The 18978-nt window shown below is 40.5% G+C and overlaps 2 protein-coding genes across 4 annotated transcripts in view; one reads left to right on the top strand and one right to left on the bottom strand.

Moving 5' to 3' along the window:
* The window catches only part of rftn1a (raftlin, lipid raft linker 1a), a 42444-nt gene extending 29309 nt beyond the window's left edge, over positions 1–13135 (top strand). The window contains exons 4-11 of one of the 2 annotated variants that reach the window (XM_015029024.1): positions 598–706; positions 5373–5678; positions 5931–6120; positions 6228–6431; positions 7218–7327; positions 8121–8224; positions 8703–8778; positions 9104–13135. In XM_015029024.1, the coding sequence (XP_014884510.1) occupies positions 598–706; positions 5373–5678; positions 5931–6120; positions 6228–6431; positions 7218–7327; positions 8121–8224; positions 8703–8778; positions 9104–9526 (1522 nt within the window). In that variant the 3' untranslated portion in view covers positions 9527–13135. Of the gene's footprint in view, positions 1–597; positions 707–5372; positions 6121–6227; positions 6432–7217; positions 7328–8120; positions 8225–8702; positions 8779–9103 lie in introns of both variants that reach the window. The other variant, XM_015029023.1, reaches the window with a different exon arrangement.
* Positions 13136–13223: 88 nt separating this feature from the next.
* Positions 13224–17930, bottom strand: oxnad1 (oxidoreductase NAD-binding domain containing 1). 2 transcript variants are annotated; one of them, XM_015029026.1, is made up of 8 exons: positions 17790–17930; positions 17216–17358; positions 16119–16185; positions 15903–16006; positions 14893–15034; positions 14149–14394; positions 13670–13778; positions 13224–13481 (listed from the first exon to the last, which is right to left on the bottom strand). In XM_015029026.1, the coding sequence occupies exons 2-8, from the start codon at positions 17356–17358 to the stop codon at positions 13324–13326; spliced, it is 969 nt and encodes a 322-aa protein (XP_014884512.1). In that variant the 5' UTR covers positions 17790–17930; the 3' UTR covers positions 13224–13323. The 2 variants fall into 2 exon arrangements, with proteins under 2 accessions (XP_014884512.1, XP_014884513.1); XM_015029027.1 differs by having other exon boundaries at positions 17216–17339.
* Positions 17931–18978: the final 1048 nt, after the last annotated feature.

Raw genomic sequence — 18978 nt, 5'->3', positions numbered from 1 at the left:
TCCCCTTTACGCTGCCTTTTATCTCCCCGTCATCACAATCCCTTTCATCAAAACCATAAAAATGAAAGAGGGGGAAAAAAAAAAAGATAGCTCTACTGTTTCAAATCTAGCTGAGAATGTCACTCACGCCTCAGAGCACGAGATATTACTACGGCCTTCCCACTGACCTCAATCCAAATCTGAAGAGGCATATCTGAATGCGCCTTTCATGATGGTGCCTTGCAGTGGGAGCAAAAAGGAAATTTGGTTCTTTTTTTCTGTCTAATAAGGTTTCTGTGCCCGTGGTAAATGGGTGCTCCCCTTAAATGGAAAATTCCCCTTCCATCAGATTTGACATTACGTTTCGGCTGTGATCATTCTGGGTCAACAAGTGCTTGAGAACATGAGCACACCTTCCAGAATCTCTAGAGCCAACACCCCCTCCCATATGAGTGTAATGTTACTGGGTGATGTGCAGTAACTACTACAGGAAGAGAGGAAAATGATGCTAAGGCACTTTTTGGTCTGGTGTATCTTGACATTTTCGGGTAAATAAGACAGTATTTGACCTGAGCTAAATGACATACGACCGTCTTCTTTTCATGTCTCGCCTCCCAGTCCAGAGAAAAGCCAGCTGAGGTGGGCGAGAAACCGTCTGGAGACGGAGGTCTGCGTGGCCAGTCAACAGGCTGCTGACCTGGAAGCCATCCAGAACTATGTTAAGAAGGTCAGTCCAAAGATGATTCATTCGGTTTTACGTTGTTTTCCTGTGTTATGATAGTGATAAAATCATGTCTGAAACTTCAAGCTATATCGAATAGTATATGGTTATTCCACCCAAGATTGATTTCTGAACTCTTCCTGAGTTAAAACATTAGTATTGTTGTTTCTAAATGAGTATGAACTTGTTTTCTTTGCATTAGATGAGCTCTGAAAGCTCTGCATCTTATTCGTTATTTTGACCATTTCTCCTTTTCTACACTAAACTTTTGCTTGGAATTCCAGAGACATGTTGTTAATTCATAGAATAATGTTCATTTTAATCAAGCACATACCTATGAAAAAGTAATATCAGAGAAACTAATCATTTTAAATGGTCTCTTAATTTTTCCCAGAGCTGTATGTGCCGCTGCTATCAGGTCTGTGGAAGTGCTATTGAAATGCAACTTGTTAATGGAATTTCAATGACTTGCTAACCTCTGGATGCCGAATGCCTGGAGTGGCTCGAGTTGATGACAGCCTGACCTCATGTCTAATTAATTCATCTGATAATTCTTTGGAAAATTTAGGTCAAGTAAAAATCATAGCGCAACGAACTTTCATCACCACGTGGTCTCAAGATTCCTGAGTATATGAGAGAAAATAGAAAGTTAAACAAGACAGTTGCGTCTTGGCTAAAGTAAATAGTTCCTCATTAAGAAATTCTCACATATTGATGTTTTTATGTCTGGGGGGGAAAAAAAAAACAAAAATCTGCCTTTTTATGGTTTAAATAAAATATATAAACATAAAAGAAACTGAGCAAGAACAGAATTGCATAACTCTGGACTGTCTTCAGTGTGTTGAAGCTGGTAAATAAATAAATAAATGGTTGGACTACTTGAAAAGGGAGATAAAACACCATGGTAGGTAAAGCGTCATTATTGGAGCAAATAAAGTTTTGACACTGCCTTGAGTCATAACTAATTTCTTTAAATTTAGCTTCCAAAGAGATGGACTTTTTTTTTTTTTTTTTTATAATGATAATGTTCAAGGTTTTTGAGACATTGTTTTCCAATCCTTTTACCAGGACATTTTTAGTTTTGCTTTTGGTACATGTAAGCCACTCAACACTGGCCTTTACTTCGTTTAAGCATAAAAAAAGCCTCTTCTTGAGCACATGTACTTTTTTTTTGTCACCACACAATTGATATAAAGAATAGATTTCAAAATGCACTTTTAGGTAAATTTGTTTCAAGGAACCCTTATCTAAAGACTCGATTAGTTTTTTTTTTATATTTAAAAAAAGGACAAAAAGCATATGAGAGATTTTCTTTCTGCACCAAGTTGATTATCAAGGAGCTATTTGCAGGGTTTGCAAAAAGTTTTATTTTTAGTGGGGGTCAGGGATTGTATCGGCAACGAGGACTGGAGGATAACTTTTCCCCTCCACTCCCAATAATCCTCAGAGATTGGTAGGTGACGACAAGAACTCACCCTGAGGTTGTTTTAGTCAGAGTTGGCGAGTTTAATGAGCCTCAAAAGGAGTTTCATAACTTATTCCTCACCTGATATATTTTATTTAAGATATCATCTATCAGTACATGAAAATTTCTCAATAAAGAACTTAGTAGTTCATGGGCTCTCAGGTTTTTTTTTCATGAAACTTTAGTGTAAAAAAAAAAAATACATTTGCATTATTTCTGTTTTATTGGTGGCATATCTAAAAACTTGTTTGATGTGTAATTATGATGTTTAAAAAAGTTAGAGAAAGTGTTACTCTCTGTCACACCGTTACAACCTTCCTTTGTTTTTATAACTCATGATGATTTGACCAGCTTGGGCTGAGAGTTTGTTGATCTTTAAACAGTCTGAGTGCCCCCTTGTGGTTTAAATAAATATTATACAATTAAATTAAACAAGAAAAAGTTGGTGTCCTTGCCTTGGCGACTCCTCCTGGCATTCAGTGTGTGGATGTGAATGTGTCTTTATCAGCACAGACCGAGCTCTGCATAGGGTAGCATGAGGTTATTATTGTTATAAATTTGTGACATTTGTGTTCCTGTGTGTGGCATACAGAGTGTCTGAGTCGTGGTGCTTTTGCTGATGTTTTTTTTTGTGTGTGTGTCCAATACAGTCTGTCTAAGATGGAGATCTAATTATGTATGATAAAAGTATCAGATGTATGAAAAGTTCATTCTGAACTTTTAGCTGTGAGGCAGGCTATTGTGAAGGGATATTAAAAAATAAACAAGTTAAAAATCTACCAAAGCATGAAGAAATACTTTTTAAGACACCATAAACAAACACAAGTCAGAGTCTTTGGTGCAAACATGTAAAGGAAGTAGGTGTAGCTCAACACTTTTGCACAGTCCCGTGTCTGCTGTTAAACTTCCTCTGCGTCTCCACTCATGAATTTGCCAGCAGTCCTACATTGGGAAATGAAAATGTGCTCTGTTGAATAGATTTGCATCTGAACACCCAGCGAGCACAAAGGAAAACCTGATTGGATGGAAATGCACATCACTGAGCATAATGTGATAGGCTCTGGCAGCGTGACATGAATAACCAATCAGATCGCAAGCTGCCAGTGAGAGTTTGTGATAAGAACCAAAGCAGATGCAGACACAGAGAAGAGGGTACATGTTTTTTTTTTTTTTTGTGTGTGTGGGTGTTTTGAAATCCTATACTTCTGTTTGTCCAGTACTAAACCGGCCCTGCCCACTCTTAGCATCCCTCTGGACGTAATGATCAGATAAACTAGAGCTGATCTCTGTAAATTGTGTCCGTGGGTGCTGGAGAAACCAGTTCAGAGTTGCAACCTGCGTGCACGGATGAGTGAAATGTCAAAAAGAGTGGGTGATAGGGGAAGATGTGCCTCATTATTGTTCGGCGGTAGTTCTGGAAATCTGATTTTCCCTCCCCTGTTGAGTCCGCCTGAAACTGTCAGCCCAAATATCAACTGACAATTAACCGCTCCAGCTTGGTTGGAGGGCGGGGGGGTGGGTAGGGGGGTGGGACAGCAAACACACGTGCCACATGAATGTGTACAGATAATGAGGTCCTTTTGTCATTTGAATATTTGATCTTTCCAGTTGATTAGGTGGGCTGTTATTATGAAGAATACCCACCTTGCGTCTGTCAGCCTTTGTTTGTGTGTAAATTAGGCTTTGTTCGTCGGAATAAAAGGAGCCGACGCAGCAAGTTCATTTGTGCCGCTGTGGAAAAAAATGCCCTTTCACACACAGAAAAACAAAACAAAACAAAAAAAAAAAAAAAAAAAAAAAAACAATGAATATTCACTATAAGCAAGTGAACAGCCAAACATTATCCAAATAAAAGCAGAGCAATCAATGAACAGGCAAACGCTTCTCTTTGCTACCACCTCAATTTTAGCGGGGTCAGTGGCTACTCCCTGGTCAGAAATTACATGGCCCAGGTAGTGCACCTCCTGCTGGAAAAAGTGGCACTTACTTAGCTCAGCTGTAAGGCCGTCCTTCTGAAGCCGTCCTAAGACCACATCCAACCTCTCAAGATGTTGCTGCGCAGAGGATGAAAACACAACAATGTCATCTAAATACAGCAAGAGGGATTGGCGTTGCTGGTCACCAAAAACTGCCATATCTTGTTTCATAATGGACTTAACTATCCCAGTGTAACCAGTTCTGACAGTTCAATTATTATTACAGGAAATAAAATGGCTTCATATTTCAACAGCTGTTTTTTTTCTAATTATTTTTTAATTCGGTGGCTGGTTTTTCCCTTATTGACCACGTTAGAGCTTCATTCTACCGTGGTCAAAATATGCTTGACATCAGTTGAATTTAAACTGTTGCATTCTGGGTACAGAACATTTGCTGTACCGCATCACGGCATGGCCGGGAAACGTGAGGGAAACGGAACTGCTGCGTAAACAGCTTTCACCTAACTTCAAAATGAGAGTGTGAACATAAATGTCTAATTGAATTCTTAACTTCAACGCTGAATTTTATTGAAATTTTATTCAACTGAAAATTTTGAATTTATCCGGAAACAATTATTTAGTGGAGGCAAAGTGAGCTAAATATTTTCCATGTGCTAAATTAAAGACTTGCTTGACTGTTAGCGTGTTAGCAGATGTGTATTAGCACAATGGTAGACCGTATCCAACAACTTTGGATACTTCCCAGATGCATTCAATGACTACTTCTGATCAGTAACACTTTTCAGGTCAGGGCCCATTGAAAAGTTCTCAGGATGTTCTTTGCTATTTGAGAATATTGTGCATGTAAAGCCAATTACAGTTGTATTAAATTGTGCTAAATTAACCTGAATAAAATAACTGACTAAATAAAAGCTCTATAAAAAATGTATGTTGTTTGTCGTTTAATCTGTGATTTTTTTATTTTTGTTAAGAACTCATCTGTTCACCATTAAATTTGGCTGATTCTGGAGTCTTGACAGATTTGTCGTTTATGAACCATCACAAATAAAGGAAGAGTCAGCCATTGCTGCCTTCAACAATAAATAACTGAGTCATTTGAGGAAAAATGAAATTAGATATCTGATAAATTACCATAAATATTGTGTTTTGTAGACCAGGATTTAAGTGTCCCATTATGAAATCCTGAGGAACTCCTTTGATGAAAGGGAAATACCGGTAACATTTCCATATACCAGATAGTCTATTGATTATGTGTGTGTATGCTTTACAGATCCAGGATGTGGCGGAGCAAGGGGTGATGTTCGTGGGTTTTCTCCAACAGCCAGGCGGAGGGCCGTATTTTTTGGGACACTGGGACCCAGAGGAGCTGTCGTCCTTGCATTCGAGCCCGTCGCCAATACACCAGCAGCCTTTCAGCACCGATACGAGCCCAACGGAGCCAAACCCGAATGGTGAAGATGCTGATCTCTGCTGCTGCGAATCGCAAGAGTCGGATTATGGGGCTATGGAGAGCGTCAAACAGGATCAAAACTCCTCAGCGTCCAGAAAACCAAACTTCAGCCTCCTGAAGCACCCGGTAAACTCTCTTCATAACCCAGAGGAGCTTTGTGATCAAATAATAACCTCACAGATTGGTGCCAAGGACTTCAATAAGCCTCATAATCACATCAAACCCGAAGCTCACAATGTGGCAGAAGTCCAGGGCAAACGGTCCGGTCTGAGCCTACCAGAAACAGCAGTCACAACGAGGCTGCCAGAGTGTAGATCACAAGAGACTAAACAGCACTTCACTGCATCCACAGAGAAACATCTTAATGTCTCCAAACAGAGAGAAAGGAGAGTTTCCAGCCCAGACAGCTGGCTCAGCTCTCCAGAGCTGGATCGTGACCATGACAGAAGAAGATCTGACTCAACGCAGACAGATGGGCAAAGACGCGTGACAACACAGAACAACAACCACATCAGGCTGAAGAATTCGGAGAATGACACAGGTTCAGGCTCACCGCCGGCACAGGCTAGTAAGTAAGCAGAAGGTTGTTATTTTGTTCCCCAATTCGACAGGCCCCATCATCAGGGCTCACTCTCCACTTCATTTTTGCTGATTATTTGTCTGTGCGTCTGGCAGGGATGCAGCTGTTTGCACTGTACAACCACACAGAAGAGCCCGACACGTCCCTGAGGTTCTACTCTCTCCGGGTGCCTCTTCATGTTCAAAAGGAGGCGGAGGCGATCACAGATGTTGATGCAAACTGGCTCGACCACATGACTCAGCACTTTAGCAGTGGGGCGCAGCTCATCGATGGGTTTTTCCACCTCACAGACGACCATGGTTTGTCCTCCGCAGTAATTATGCTTTTGAAACATTGTTAAGTCGGAGGCCAAGCAAAGTCGGCCACAGAAACCACGGCTTGTTTTATGCTAGGACATTTTTGCATCTCCTTGCACTTTGCTGAAGTGTTTGTACCCCTTGAAATGTTCTTTTTTGTCATTTAACAACAACAAATCTATAAGGACTGACCGACCAACACAATTTGGCGAACCAACTGGAAATGGAAGGACAATGACATCTGAAATACGTTGCGTACACTTGTATTCAGAAAGTGCAGAAGTTCAGTTTACACTTTGTAGAACCACCTTTCACTGTAAATACAGCCGCAAGATTATTTTTGGTTTGCACATCTAGAAACCGACTTTCTGTAGCCATTCCTGTTTGACAAAATAACTCGTGCTCAATCAGATTACTTGGCACAAGTCAACTTTTAGATCTTGCTAAAAATTCCCAGGGACGTTCTAGCACAGACCACCTGGCTGTATGTTTAAGGTTTTTGTTCTAAAATAGAAATCCCACACCATCTAAGTCTAACCCGAGAATTTGAAAGTCTGACGAGATGAGAAAATCTTCTTAGACTCTTAAGACCGCTGCTGCATGATGAATGACACGCATGAGGGGTCGTCACCTCAAAGTCCACGACTCGTCTCACAAGCCGCTGCTCAGCTGCACACGAGTGAAGCGGGTTCGACCTAAACTGGACGTGGATGAAGAGCGAGACAATGGAGAGGAGGTCTGAATCACTTACATGTGCCTGTGTTTGTCTGTGACTCTGCTTGTTTCCAGACAGTGGCGTTTCATCTGTGGATAGCGTTTTCATCTTCCAGAGCTCTGCGGAGGAGACCACAGACACCTCCTATGACGCCATCGTGGTTGAGCAGTGGACTGTTATAGACGTGAGCTTTCAATGTCGTTCCTCTGCCGTTTCGACTCGGGAGGCAAAGTTTTCCTATGTTCCGAGAAGATGAGAAGGACAAAAAAAAAAAAAGCATCCTGAAGAGCGCCCTTGATTCATGAATCTAATCTCCCCCTTTTAATGCGCATTGGATAGTTCTGGTCAGAACTTTAAAATCATCATTTTGAAATGACAAAAATTGGGCGCACAGTTTTGAGTCTGACCTGACATTTCTCAACCTGAATGTGGTAAGAAGTATAAATACTGGCTCAGCTGCATAGTGTTTGGATAGATGTCCTTTACCCACTTTCTGCAGCCACTTCCTCCCCTCTGGCTTAGCTCCTTGTGGATACTTACTTAGGGCTGCACCGATAAGTAGGACCTGATTTTCTTAATGTTGGGAGACTGGCAATCAGACAACACATGCATGACAAATCAATATTGTCCTCAGATCTAATCTATCTCTGCCATAGTCTGCAAACCAGTCATGGAAAGAGCTGTCTGACAGACCCGCCCACCATGTTACGTCTGCGGTTAACAGTCGTCACCCCACTGCTGCCAACTTAGCGACTTTATTTAGCAACTTTTCAGACAAAAAAAAAATAAAAAATATCGGCCAATATCGAAATTAGCAAGGTTTGGTCCTTTTAAAAATTAGCGATCGGCCAGAAAACTGCAATCGGTGCACAATTATATTTAATTGCTCTTATCTCAAATCATGGAGTCCAACGGGTAATGTAATGTGAGTATTTACATCTTGTACACATTTGAATTATTTTTTTTTCCCTTTCCAGGGTGTTGTGGTGAAGACTGATTACATCCCGCTGCTCCAGTCCTTGGCTCCATATGGATGGAGACTGATGTGTGTGCTGCCAACACCCATTGTCAGAACAAACAGGTACCAAAGCCCTCTGAAATTCTAAGTAAAGACAACACTTGATTCGTTTAAAATATTCACCCTTTCATCCCGCTGACAAATGTCTCCTAAACTTAGCCGGGTCTAATTACGGCTTTGCTCGATTGTTGATTCTTCTCGCCGAGCGCCTTGTCGGTCCCGTTCCTTTTGGGAGCAGGACTGACGCTGGAAGTCGGATATGAAGGACAGATGGCTCCAGATCTGACGAATCCTGATCATATGCTCGTCTCGACATGAAAAAGCTTTTGAAATCTGTTGCCTCTGCGAACAAACAAGCAAAAGAAGAAAACAACAAAAGAAAAAAAGGCATCGCTGAACCGCTTTTGTTTTTTAACCTGTCACTTGAGAAACCGCAGGCAGCAGAGCCTGGATTTCAGCACACGCCGCGCTAATGCAAGCTCCCTGAATTATAATACGGTGGGTGACGTTCATTAAAAGGCCTCCTCTTCTCTTTTCGCAGTGATGGAAGTTTGTCGACTAAGCAAATCCTTTTCCTTCAGAGACCCATTTTGCAACGCAGGAGAAAAGACTTCAAGGTTCGTCCTCAGTCTTTGCAACAAATCTGTCACTTGTCTCTGTTGCGCCTTGACGGTGAGTGACTTTGTCACAGGAGGTAGTGTAAAATAAAAAAAAGAAAAAAAAGAAGGTATGTTTCTAAATATGGGATGTACAGCGACTGTAAAACCCACTTAGAAAACGTCTAATAATAGGCAGGTAGTTGGCCTCAAACTGTACAGGAAAGAGGCATCAGTGAACAAGGCTTTGTTGTGGTTTGTCAGGCGTCTGGGGGGAGGGGGAAGCGAAAGAAAAGACGTGGCACAAAGCAGGAAACCATCTCAAAACACGTCCGTTTGATTTCAGATGCTGAACCTCAGAGGTCGCAGCAAGGCAAAGAAACACTCAGCCGGGGAAGCGCTAGACGAGCAAGAGAACAAGTCCCTGGTGATAGAGACTGAGATGGACAGGCTGAGGATCAACGAAGAGGAGGAGGAGGAGGCAGAGGCGGAGGGGAGGAAGAGAGGGGACAGCGGAAGGAGCCAAAGAGCGGGCCTTCAGAAGAGCGGAGACGAGGCGCAGCATCAAAAGGCCGTCTCCCTGCTGCTGGAGCGCAGGGCTTCTGTCGAATATCAAGAGGAGGAAACTGACGTCGACGCCGTCCCGCTGTCCAGGCAGGAGAAGGCGGTGAGGTGGACGGATTTCGGTCCGGGCGACGAGAGGGGGATGAAGGAAAAGGTCAGGGTGGAGGAGCGCATCAAACAGCAGCTGTTCTCCGGAGTTTGTTGACTGGAAGGGAAAGCTTTTTTAACATTCAGCTTGAATTCCTGTGGAAGAACTAATCTGGAGCAAAGCATATACAGTGCTGCGAAAAAGTATTTGTCCACTTGGAAGTTCTCCAAGAAAGTGAAACCATAAGAAATCTGTCATTTCTTATGGTTTCAGGACTTTGGTGCATTCACTTTAGTGTTCATTTGGTAAAGTTGCGCTGTAGGGTTCCCTGCTTTGTTTTGTTGACTGTTTTTGTAATGTACAGTGCTGCACAGCTTCTCCTGCCAATGCCTTAAGTAGGACGTATGTTTGGAGATTTTTATTTTTATTTTTTTACGTTTGCTATCTATTTCAGGCTAATGTGACATCAATTTGCCCTATTGCCGACCATTTCACACCTGTAAACCAACCAGCTAGTATCTGTGTCCTCAGTCAAATCCATAGCAGTTTCTTCTTCTGGTATTTAAATATTTTGATGAATTATGGAGACAAATAATCAAATCACAAAACCCTTAAATTTCTCATAGAAACTAGTTTATTTATAAATTATTTTCTATAGAAATATATTATTTATTAGCTTGACTTGTGGTTGATAATAAAAAAATAAATAAATAAAAAAAAATAATAAAAATCAACCAGCAGCAACACAGTTAGGGACAAAAAGATCCAAACCACAAAATGGCAATGGGCCGAAATGACCCCCATGAGTAACTCCTGAAGGTGACCTTTGCCCCCGTTTCACTAACTGTTTCTAAAGCTGCTATGAGGACATATTGTTTTGTACATAAAGAGTGAGTTTCTTAGTTGTAGTCCAGGTTGTAAACGTCTTACGCGGTGAAAGGTTAAGGTTTTTTTGGACTAGGAGTTTGAAGTTTACTCACAGTATAAATAAATGTAAAATACACAAAGTGTCTTGCAAACGTATCGTCGCTCTTTGAGCGTTTGTCATGTTTTTTTTTTTACAACCTTAAACTTGGATTTATTATATTTTCATCAGTAACAGTCACAAAGCTGCGTGCCACTGTTAAGTGGAAAGAAAATGTGACTTGGTTTCCAAAACTGTTAAACACTAAAAAAAAAAAAGTGCACCGTGCATTTGTTTTCAGCTTTTCTGCTTAATACTATGTAGAATGACCTTTCACTGCACATAAAGTGGGAGGACTGATGGGGGCATATAGCTACCAACTTTACACATCTAAAGACTGAAATGCTGTCTTTACTATGTTTTGCCACGGTGTGTGTCCAGTGCATTATGAAGGGTTAGTTTGCATTTTGAATGCAAGTCCAAAAATGTTTATTTTGGCGCTCCAAACATCTTCCACAGTTTTACACAAGCCAAACTTCTTATGAGTTTGTTTTAACAATGGCTTTATTTTTGCTCCACTTCCCCTACAGTCTTCACAACAGGTGAATTTATTCTGACATTAAGTTACACACAAGTGGAAGCTGTTTACCAATATGAAATAACTTGGTTACACTGGATTTTAATTGAAGTGCAAAAGAGTAAAGAAATCCAAAATTCCCACCACACTTTTTAGATTATTGCACAAGTTTATTTTCCTTCCACTTGACATTACTCACTATTTCCTGTGTTCGTCTGTCATAAAATGGTAACAAAATGCATTGAAGTTTCTGTTGCACGACAAAATATGCATAAGTTCCAAATCAGAGTTTTACAGACATCTATTGAAAAGATGCTTCAATAGATGTGTTGACTAGGAAAGCAAGTAATCCAAGTTCCAAGGCGTATTTGAAATCTGCAGCAGCAAATTCACAGCCTGTTTACAGAGGCTCTCAGTAACGGTACAATATCATCACTGCAAAGATCAAACAAACCTTTCTGTAAGAGAGCAATAAAATCACAAGACAGCAGAGGTAGATGATCTTTTTATGGCAGGGAAATGAGAAAGCACTGCAACATTGGGTCAGGTTAAAAACAAAGTCCAGGAAGTAGACCAGACCCGTCCCTGTCAAATCAAAAGCAAAAAGGAAACCTCTTACTTCAAAAACTGGCCAAACTAGTCTTTAGATTAGTCATCGCTGAAGTAAACAGTAGAGGCAGCTAAACTAAAAAGGAAAGGTTTGGAACGAATCAAATTCATTCTTTGTCCATTTGATATTTCAGATGGACAAGAGCTCATCGGGCATGGATTTATAATGAATATTTCAGTCATACTTATGGGAAGTGAGATGAATAAGATCAGTTTAGTTGTAGATTCAGTTCTACAATGTGGAAAAGTGCTGCCTTTCATCAAGTGGAAGAATCAATCCAACTCTAAACTCTAAATTTAGACCAATTACCAGCATATGCATTATCCAACTCCAAAAAAAAAAAAAACTAAGTGATAATATGCCAAGAGGAATACAATTTTCAAACATGAACGTAATTCTTGTAGTGAGTATTTTAATAGGTACAACCTTTTGTGTGGTTTGCTGTTTTTCTCGAAAGCTGAAGGCAATAGAAAAGTTTTATTTGCAATAAATGACCCAAGAATGTGTTATTTAGAAACGAGCTCTTTATTTGTTTCCTGGACTACCTGTGGAAGTGCGTGAGTGGTGTAACAATTGGGTCTCGGTTTAACAAGAAGCTCAATAAAGTGTTTGAAGCCCAGACTGCCTCAAAGTTAGCTCTTTTTCTTTTTTTTTTTCCCTCTTTCCTCCATTTCACTTCCACGTTATCGCCACGAACGGGGGAACATTACAACCCTTCGCTGAGAAACGGCAGCGAGAAGCTCGTCGCCGTCTCTGAGGGACGCTCGGTGATCCGTGCCAATCAGAGACCACCTGGAGGTTCCATTACAGAGCGCCGCGGGACGCCTAACCTGCCCTGGGATGGAAAACTGTTTGCTGATGTGGAAGATGTGTGAGAAAAGAGACTGCTCAGATGATGAGCACCGTGGGAGGGTGTGTGTGTGTGTGTGTGAGAGAGGAAAACAGTACAGTGGTGGCCAAGCATGTGAGAGATTGTCAAGTTTTCACTTGATGTTGGGAAAGAAAGTGAGGTGTAATTACAAAAACAAGCTCATCAGAATTTTTTTTTTTTTTTTTACTTTTGCAAATGAAGTTATTCTTTTTGGCACATAAACACAAAGTTTCGATTTCACCTGCTTTGTTTTCAGGTTTCAATAAATGGCTTCAATAAGTGTGAAGCCAAAGTGAAAGGGAACGGTGGCGAATTCTGAAAATCCCGCAATTCAATTTATACAAGTTGGATTATTTTCAAATTGACCTAGAGCAGATTCCAGCACACAACAGGAAAGCTGCTGTTTTATTTGGCATCAAATATAAGATCTACATGCAATGTTACACTGATGGACGACTGCACACAGCTGTAAGGCTATAAAGAAATGTTGTGAGCTCTTAACATCTCTTTAGCAGAAATTGGAATTGGTTGAAAACAGCGTCAACACATCAAAGACAGGAAATTGGGCACAAATCTGTGACCGGTGCATCTTTAAAATATATTTCAGTATGAAACATATTCCCAAAACTAAACTTTGCAAGGATTTTGTTGCAAATCTTACAAATCTCACTCTCAACTTAAATTAGTATTTGCTAGAAATCTGTACAGAAACTTGACATTTAAAGTCAAAGATGTTTTCCTGACTGTAATTCAGGAAAAAAAAACAACAACAACATATATATATATATATATATATATATATATATATATATATATATATATATATATATATATATATATATATATATATATATATTTGATTCAGTTCGCAGTTCAGGGATGCTGTCATAGACCTTGAATGTGTAGAGGGGCATTTCCTCCCTTTGAAGGCCACCAAACGTTCCAACTTCTCCTACCACCACTTCTCAAACAGGATCCTGTCCTTTGGGAGCCCGAGGTCCATGAGGGTTTTTGAAACCGCCTCTATCATTGGCGGCGGTCCGCATAAGTAACACAAAGTCCTTTGTGGGTCCACGTTCGCCTGCAACTCCTCCGCTGTGATTCGCCCACCTGAGGAGACACGGGGGAGCAGAGGCATTAATTAAGACGTCGAGGCTCGTGGTGCGCGCGCGGCTTTGATAGAAGCCGGCTTCACGTGATGAAACAGATAAATCAAAAGAAAAGCAGACTGCGGAGGAATGCGACAGTCAATCAATCATCCCCGGCTAAACGAGGAAACGGTTCTGTGCGCAGATTACTTTTGACGAATGGCTGAAGGTGCGGCTCGACTCCTGCCCTCTGTTGCGTGACGTGAAAGTTGCAGGTGAAGTTGTTGGGAAACTCCCCACATTTCTCAATGATGGAGCTCTGCAAAAAAGAATAAGAAAAAAAACAACAACAAAAAACAAGTCAGGCTGTGACAGACTGATGGTTATTGAACCATTTCAGATTTTGTCACATTTAGGGCTGAAACAATTAATTAATTAATAATCTGTTAATCCAAAAAATAATCATCGGACCAGCCCTTCACTTTATTTATGTTAAGTCAACCAGAAACAAGTGAGCTTTTCACATGTTGATGCCAGAAATATTATTTTTTCTTTTAGCTGCAGATGCATCCTTTGCTACAAAGATTAATCGACCGATTAATCGGAAACCTTAATGTGACACACATTAATGTTTGCAACTGCAACAGAAATTCTTCCAAGCATTCTCACTCTAAGTGAGGAGCAGTTACCTTGAAGAGGAGCTCCTCGGTGTTCTTGGCGCTGTAGCAGAGGTGGGCAGAACCGATGTTGAAGCGCCGACCAGCAGAGGACTGGTTGAGGCGCAGCAGATCCGAGGTGTGCAGCAGAATAGAGTACAGCGGATTGATCCCGACGCCGCCGGCAACCAGCAGCAAATCCACAGCTGGACCCGAGGGCAGCGGGTCGAAGTAGAAGTCTCCGCCGACACGCATGGCCACCCGGGAGCCTACTGTACACTGACGGAAGAGAACAGACGACAAAACCGTTTCAGAAAAACGGAAGAAGACGGACTTAATAATAAAGAGAACGCAACAAAATGCGCGGGTTTCCTTACTTCTAGTGTTTTTTTGTTTTTTTTTCTTCATCTGCTCTTGTCTAAATGATAATACATTCTTTCTCGAGCTACGAAAACAGTGCCTAACTGTTCCTGGAGAACGATATCAAAGAAACGGATCAAATCATCCCAGAGAAATGTACGTCTCTGAACGTTCAAATGAACGCCGCTGTTCCTCAGATCTTTCTATAACAAGACCGTTTTTATCACGAGACTACATTAAACCCACATGAATCTGCAAAGGGAAAGTGAAAGCTGAAGGAGAACATAACATGGATTCAAAGAACGACTAAAAAACAAATTCATATTTTATTCAGAGGGGAAAAATAAACACTCACTGCCTCTCCTCTTAGCACTTTTTTTTTTGTTCCCTCCTTTTCAGTCGTCTCCCATCACTCACCACAGTGTGGACCCAGTGTGCTGGGGGATGTTTCGCGTACTTGATAGCCAGTTCGACCACACCCTCCCTCTGCAACAGACCCGGGCTGGAGCACATGGAGAAACCTCCCACCTTCTCCACACCAGGGATGTAGAAATCCACCCTGCACCAGGAAACAGCACAATGCAAAAACATAAACCCCAAACTGCCGGTAAAAACTGATAATTCAAGTCAATCTTGAGGTGGCGAAAACGTGCTGAGCTGCGGGGTCAGAGGCTGAATGAAGGTAGAGCGTCGTCCTCTGACCTCGACGAGAAGAGCGGCCCGTTCCAGAAAACCCACAGAATGAAATCAAACCAGAAGCGCAGCTGCCTGCTGGCAACTTCGTTCCAGCTGCAGCACGTTTGTTTGCCACAAAGCACAGCCACATGTGTAGCCAATGTTAAACAGCTGGACTGATGTTTCGGCAGCACAATAACCCACTGTTTCGTTAGAGAAAGATAAAGGAGCCACACATGAAGGGTCTGTTGTAGTAAGGAAGTCATGTCCTCTTTACAAAAACTACATATTTACAGCCAGTTAAAGCAGGATGACTGGTTACCTAGCAGCCACCAACACCGTGTGCGCTGTCCAACCAAAAGAAAAAAAAAAAGGCCTGCTTTCATCAGAGAACCTATTTTCATCACGTTGAGTCTAAAATGTCCAATGTTCCTAAATGGATATCTTTCATATATCTGCATAATCTGTAAAGTTCTGTCAATATTTAAAGCTTGAATCTCAAGTGGCTGAATTTGACTGAATGCTGCCACCAGGTGGTGGCTCCGAGTACTGCAGATTTAAAGAATTAAAAAAAAAAAAAGATTTACAGAACGCTGTGGTTGATAAAATATGAGCGAACAGATTTGTATTTTTAAAATGATTTCTGTATTTTGGAAACACGCAAATTCAACAAGATTAACAATTAACTGAGTCCATAAATCAGTGAAGATCTTCATTGCTTATATAGAGGTGTAAACAGAGTGCGTTCTCACCACTGTCCTGCTTTGAAGCTGAAGTCTGGGTGCACGGCTATCCTCAGTCTTTTTACCGTTTCCGATTCGGTCACGATTCCACAGACTTGGGCGGGATACAGCGCCTACATCAGGCATCCAAACAAACAGACAGACAAATAAAACACATCAATAAAATGAGGAAGGGACAGCTTTTTACTACAAATTCCACACGACTGTCTTCAAAGCAGAGCTTACATTTTGTCTGTAGTTGCTCGCTGTCCTCTCCAAGTGGTCCGTTTGTTTTTTGGAGGACATATTTCTTCTGATAGAGATGAAAAAGAAGTTAGAAAATAGTTTGTGCAAAGAACCTGAAGCTATACAGTGAACACTTGTATAAAAAAAAAAAAAAAAAAAAGAGGCTTGGAGTTTGACCTCAATGTCAATAAAGGACAATACACTGAACAGGAAAGCGCACACAAAATACACCAAATTATCTCAAGATTTCATGTGCACAAATGGAGACGAGCTAAGCGCTAACGCTACTTTTCAATCAATTAACTTATTATTGCTATACGTCATACAGGCAAAATGTGGGGTAAAGTGGACAAGTCAACCAAACTTACTTTAGATATAGTTTGTTACCTTTGTTACCTTTTCTATTTTAGTTGTGAAAAATGATTTAATCTAGATTAAATTTACCCTACAAAAAGTAAGGTTCTCCACTCCTCCTGTACTTTCTAGGACCAATATTAATTCCAATAAAAATTCTCTTCCACCTAAAAAAAAAAAAAAAATACAATGCTATTTTTAGTCCAGGTAAGGTGCCTCTGATGTCTATGCTTCTGGAGGAGACCATGTCTTGTGAGTCACAACCATCTAAAGGCTGCAGTAAACCCTGTTGGTTTTGCTTTATTTTCTGCCAGTTTTTCCTTCCACTCAATTTGCATAAACATGCTGGGATATGGCACTCTGTAAACCGTCAGCTTAGTTGGCAAACACATTTTAGTGGCTTACCCACCAAGTCAAGTCTCCCCCCATGACTGTTACGCCTTTAAATATCCGTATTAGTAGTCATTTCTATATTTATTCTAATTTTCAGAGCGACTGAATTTAACATTTTAATTAGTGGTAGCCTATGCTCATCAACAATAACATAAATGCTTAAAATAATCAGTCTACATAAAAACTGAACAAATTTCCCCTTTTGAATTTAATTCATGAAATACACATTTTAATGACATTCTCATTTCTGGAGGTATTTGTGTATTCATTTTTCTAGTGACTAAAGGTTATTAGCAAAGGGGTCCCCACTGAATTTCAGCCAAACCAAAAAAAGAGCAGAGCAGACTCACCTGTTTGAGAACCCGGGGCCCAGCAGCAGCCTGCACAGCGGAGCAGCAGCAGGACTTTGCCGGGCGAAGCGTCGAGCAGCGGTGCAAATTAACCCGCAGGGGGCGCTCATCGCTACCCGGCTTCCTGTCAGAACAAACAACATCTGGAAAAGCCGAAAACTGTCAAAACTGCTGAGAGTCACACATTAACGGTGTTAAAGTAAACCTTTTTTATTTTGCATTCGTTTAGGTTTTATTTGAGGAGCTGATTATGAAATCTACAAAATTTAAACTGAAGCAAAGGCTATCTACAATAAGACAATCTACCTTAAAATGTATTGCTTTTAGCTTAAAATAGTACTAGCAATCAGCCGATACCCCTTTCACATTACCAGGTTGTAAGAACAATAACAAAATGTTTACTTTTAAACCTAGAAAATGGAAGTAAAACAACATTCTGTACTAATGAGATAAATCTAAATGGAGTTTGGTGTGACCTCTTTGGAGTAAGCTAACTAGCTAAAGCTGCATTAAAGCAGGGTTTTTATTCCGCTCTGTTGTTTCTGGTAGATAGAAGCTCGGTTAATGTTCTTACCTAAACAACGCCAAACCGTATTCCACACAAATTCAGGTCATATATTTCTCCACTACAACAGTAATAACCTTCGGCATGTTAGAATTACATGACACAAGTTTCATTGGGAAAGCTCACTTCTTCGGAGCGTTGAAACACCTGGCATTGAGTTTAGCAGCGCCCTCCTCTGGCCAAATGGCGTGTTGTATTTGTAACTTTAACTGTGTGACGAGGTAGAATCTGAGATTCAGTTAATGCCATACTGAAACAAATGTCAGTCCAAGCGGAGATAATGGCACAAATACAGACAGATTAACATTTGAAGAAGTATATATTGGTGGTTTCCATTTAAATTAAATTAAAACCAATTCAGTTCACACATCTGTTTACCTAAGAAGAAAAATATCTTCAATTCATATCTAATTAAATAATATCTAACATGGTGAGAATTGACTACAATATAATCAAATAGCCAGATTCAGATCCAGTTCAGTTCAGTCCAAACTATAATAAAGTACGGGCAGATGCATGTGATCATTAAAATCCAAGTTGTAAGAGACCAGGAAGAGGTTTATGGAGGATTGTAGCTCTCCATGGAGAAACTGTAGCATTTCAGTAGCTTTCAGCTCATTGTTCAGCGAGTGAAACCTAATATGTTCCTGTTTTGTTGCGCTGGGTCATTCCCTGACATAAAAAGCAGCTGCTGTCATCAAAAGCATTCAAAAGTCCATTGTATATTCCCAGTACAGCACTTTTTGACAACCAGACCAGCTTGGTTTGCAATGTTATCACCTTGTAAATATTTATTATTTCTTTTTAGAATATATGTAAACATGTAGAGAGAACATTGGGATATCTGGCTTTAAAAATATAATGCTCATCATGAGTGAATAAGTAGCACACTGAGAGCATTTCTCAGTGTGCTTCTCGAGTGTTCATCTAAAAAAAAATAAATAAAAAAAAAATAAAAATATTTGTGTATTTTTGTGAACTTCAGAGAAGTTTTCATCTCCCAGCTGACACTGACACTGGAAAATTATTACATAGATCCCTTTAAAGAGTACGTTTGATGATTCTGTGTTGTTTCTGTCATAACAAACGTTTGACATGGCACTTGTTGTGTTTTTGGCTCCATCTTGTGGTAAACTAACAGTATGCCGTGACCACAACCTTAAAGGCAAAAATTCTAGAGATATTTTAAGATGCTGAA

The sequence above is a fragment of the Poecilia latipinna genome, unplaced genomic scaffold (genome assembly GCF_001443285.1).
Source record: "Poecilia latipinna isolate Pla-1442-1.1 unplaced genomic scaffold, P_latipinna-1.0 Scaffold141, whole genome shotgun sequence".
NCBI classification, from domain to species: Eukaryota; Metazoa; Chordata; class Actinopteri; order Cyprinodontiformes; family Poeciliidae; genus Poecilia; species Poecilia latipinna.
Note: the sequence above shows the minus strand (reverse complement) of the source record. Positions and strands in the feature narration are given on the sequence as shown.

Excerpts from the sequence above, each read along its gene's own strand:
- oxnad1 (XM_015029026.1), bottom strand. The coding sequence starts at position 17,358 with ATGTTGTTTGTTCTGACAGGAAGCCGGGTAGCGATGAGCGCCCCCTGC. Across the intron at positions 13,779-14,148 it reads CCGAGGAGCTCCTCTTCAAG|AGCTCCATCATTGAGAAATG; the intron begins GTAACTGCTCCT and ends TCTTTTTTGCAG. Across the intron at positions 13,482-13,669 it reads CCTTCAGCCATTCGTCAAAA|GTGGGCGAATCACAGCGGAG; the intron begins GTAATCTGCGCA and ends GTGTCTCCTCAG.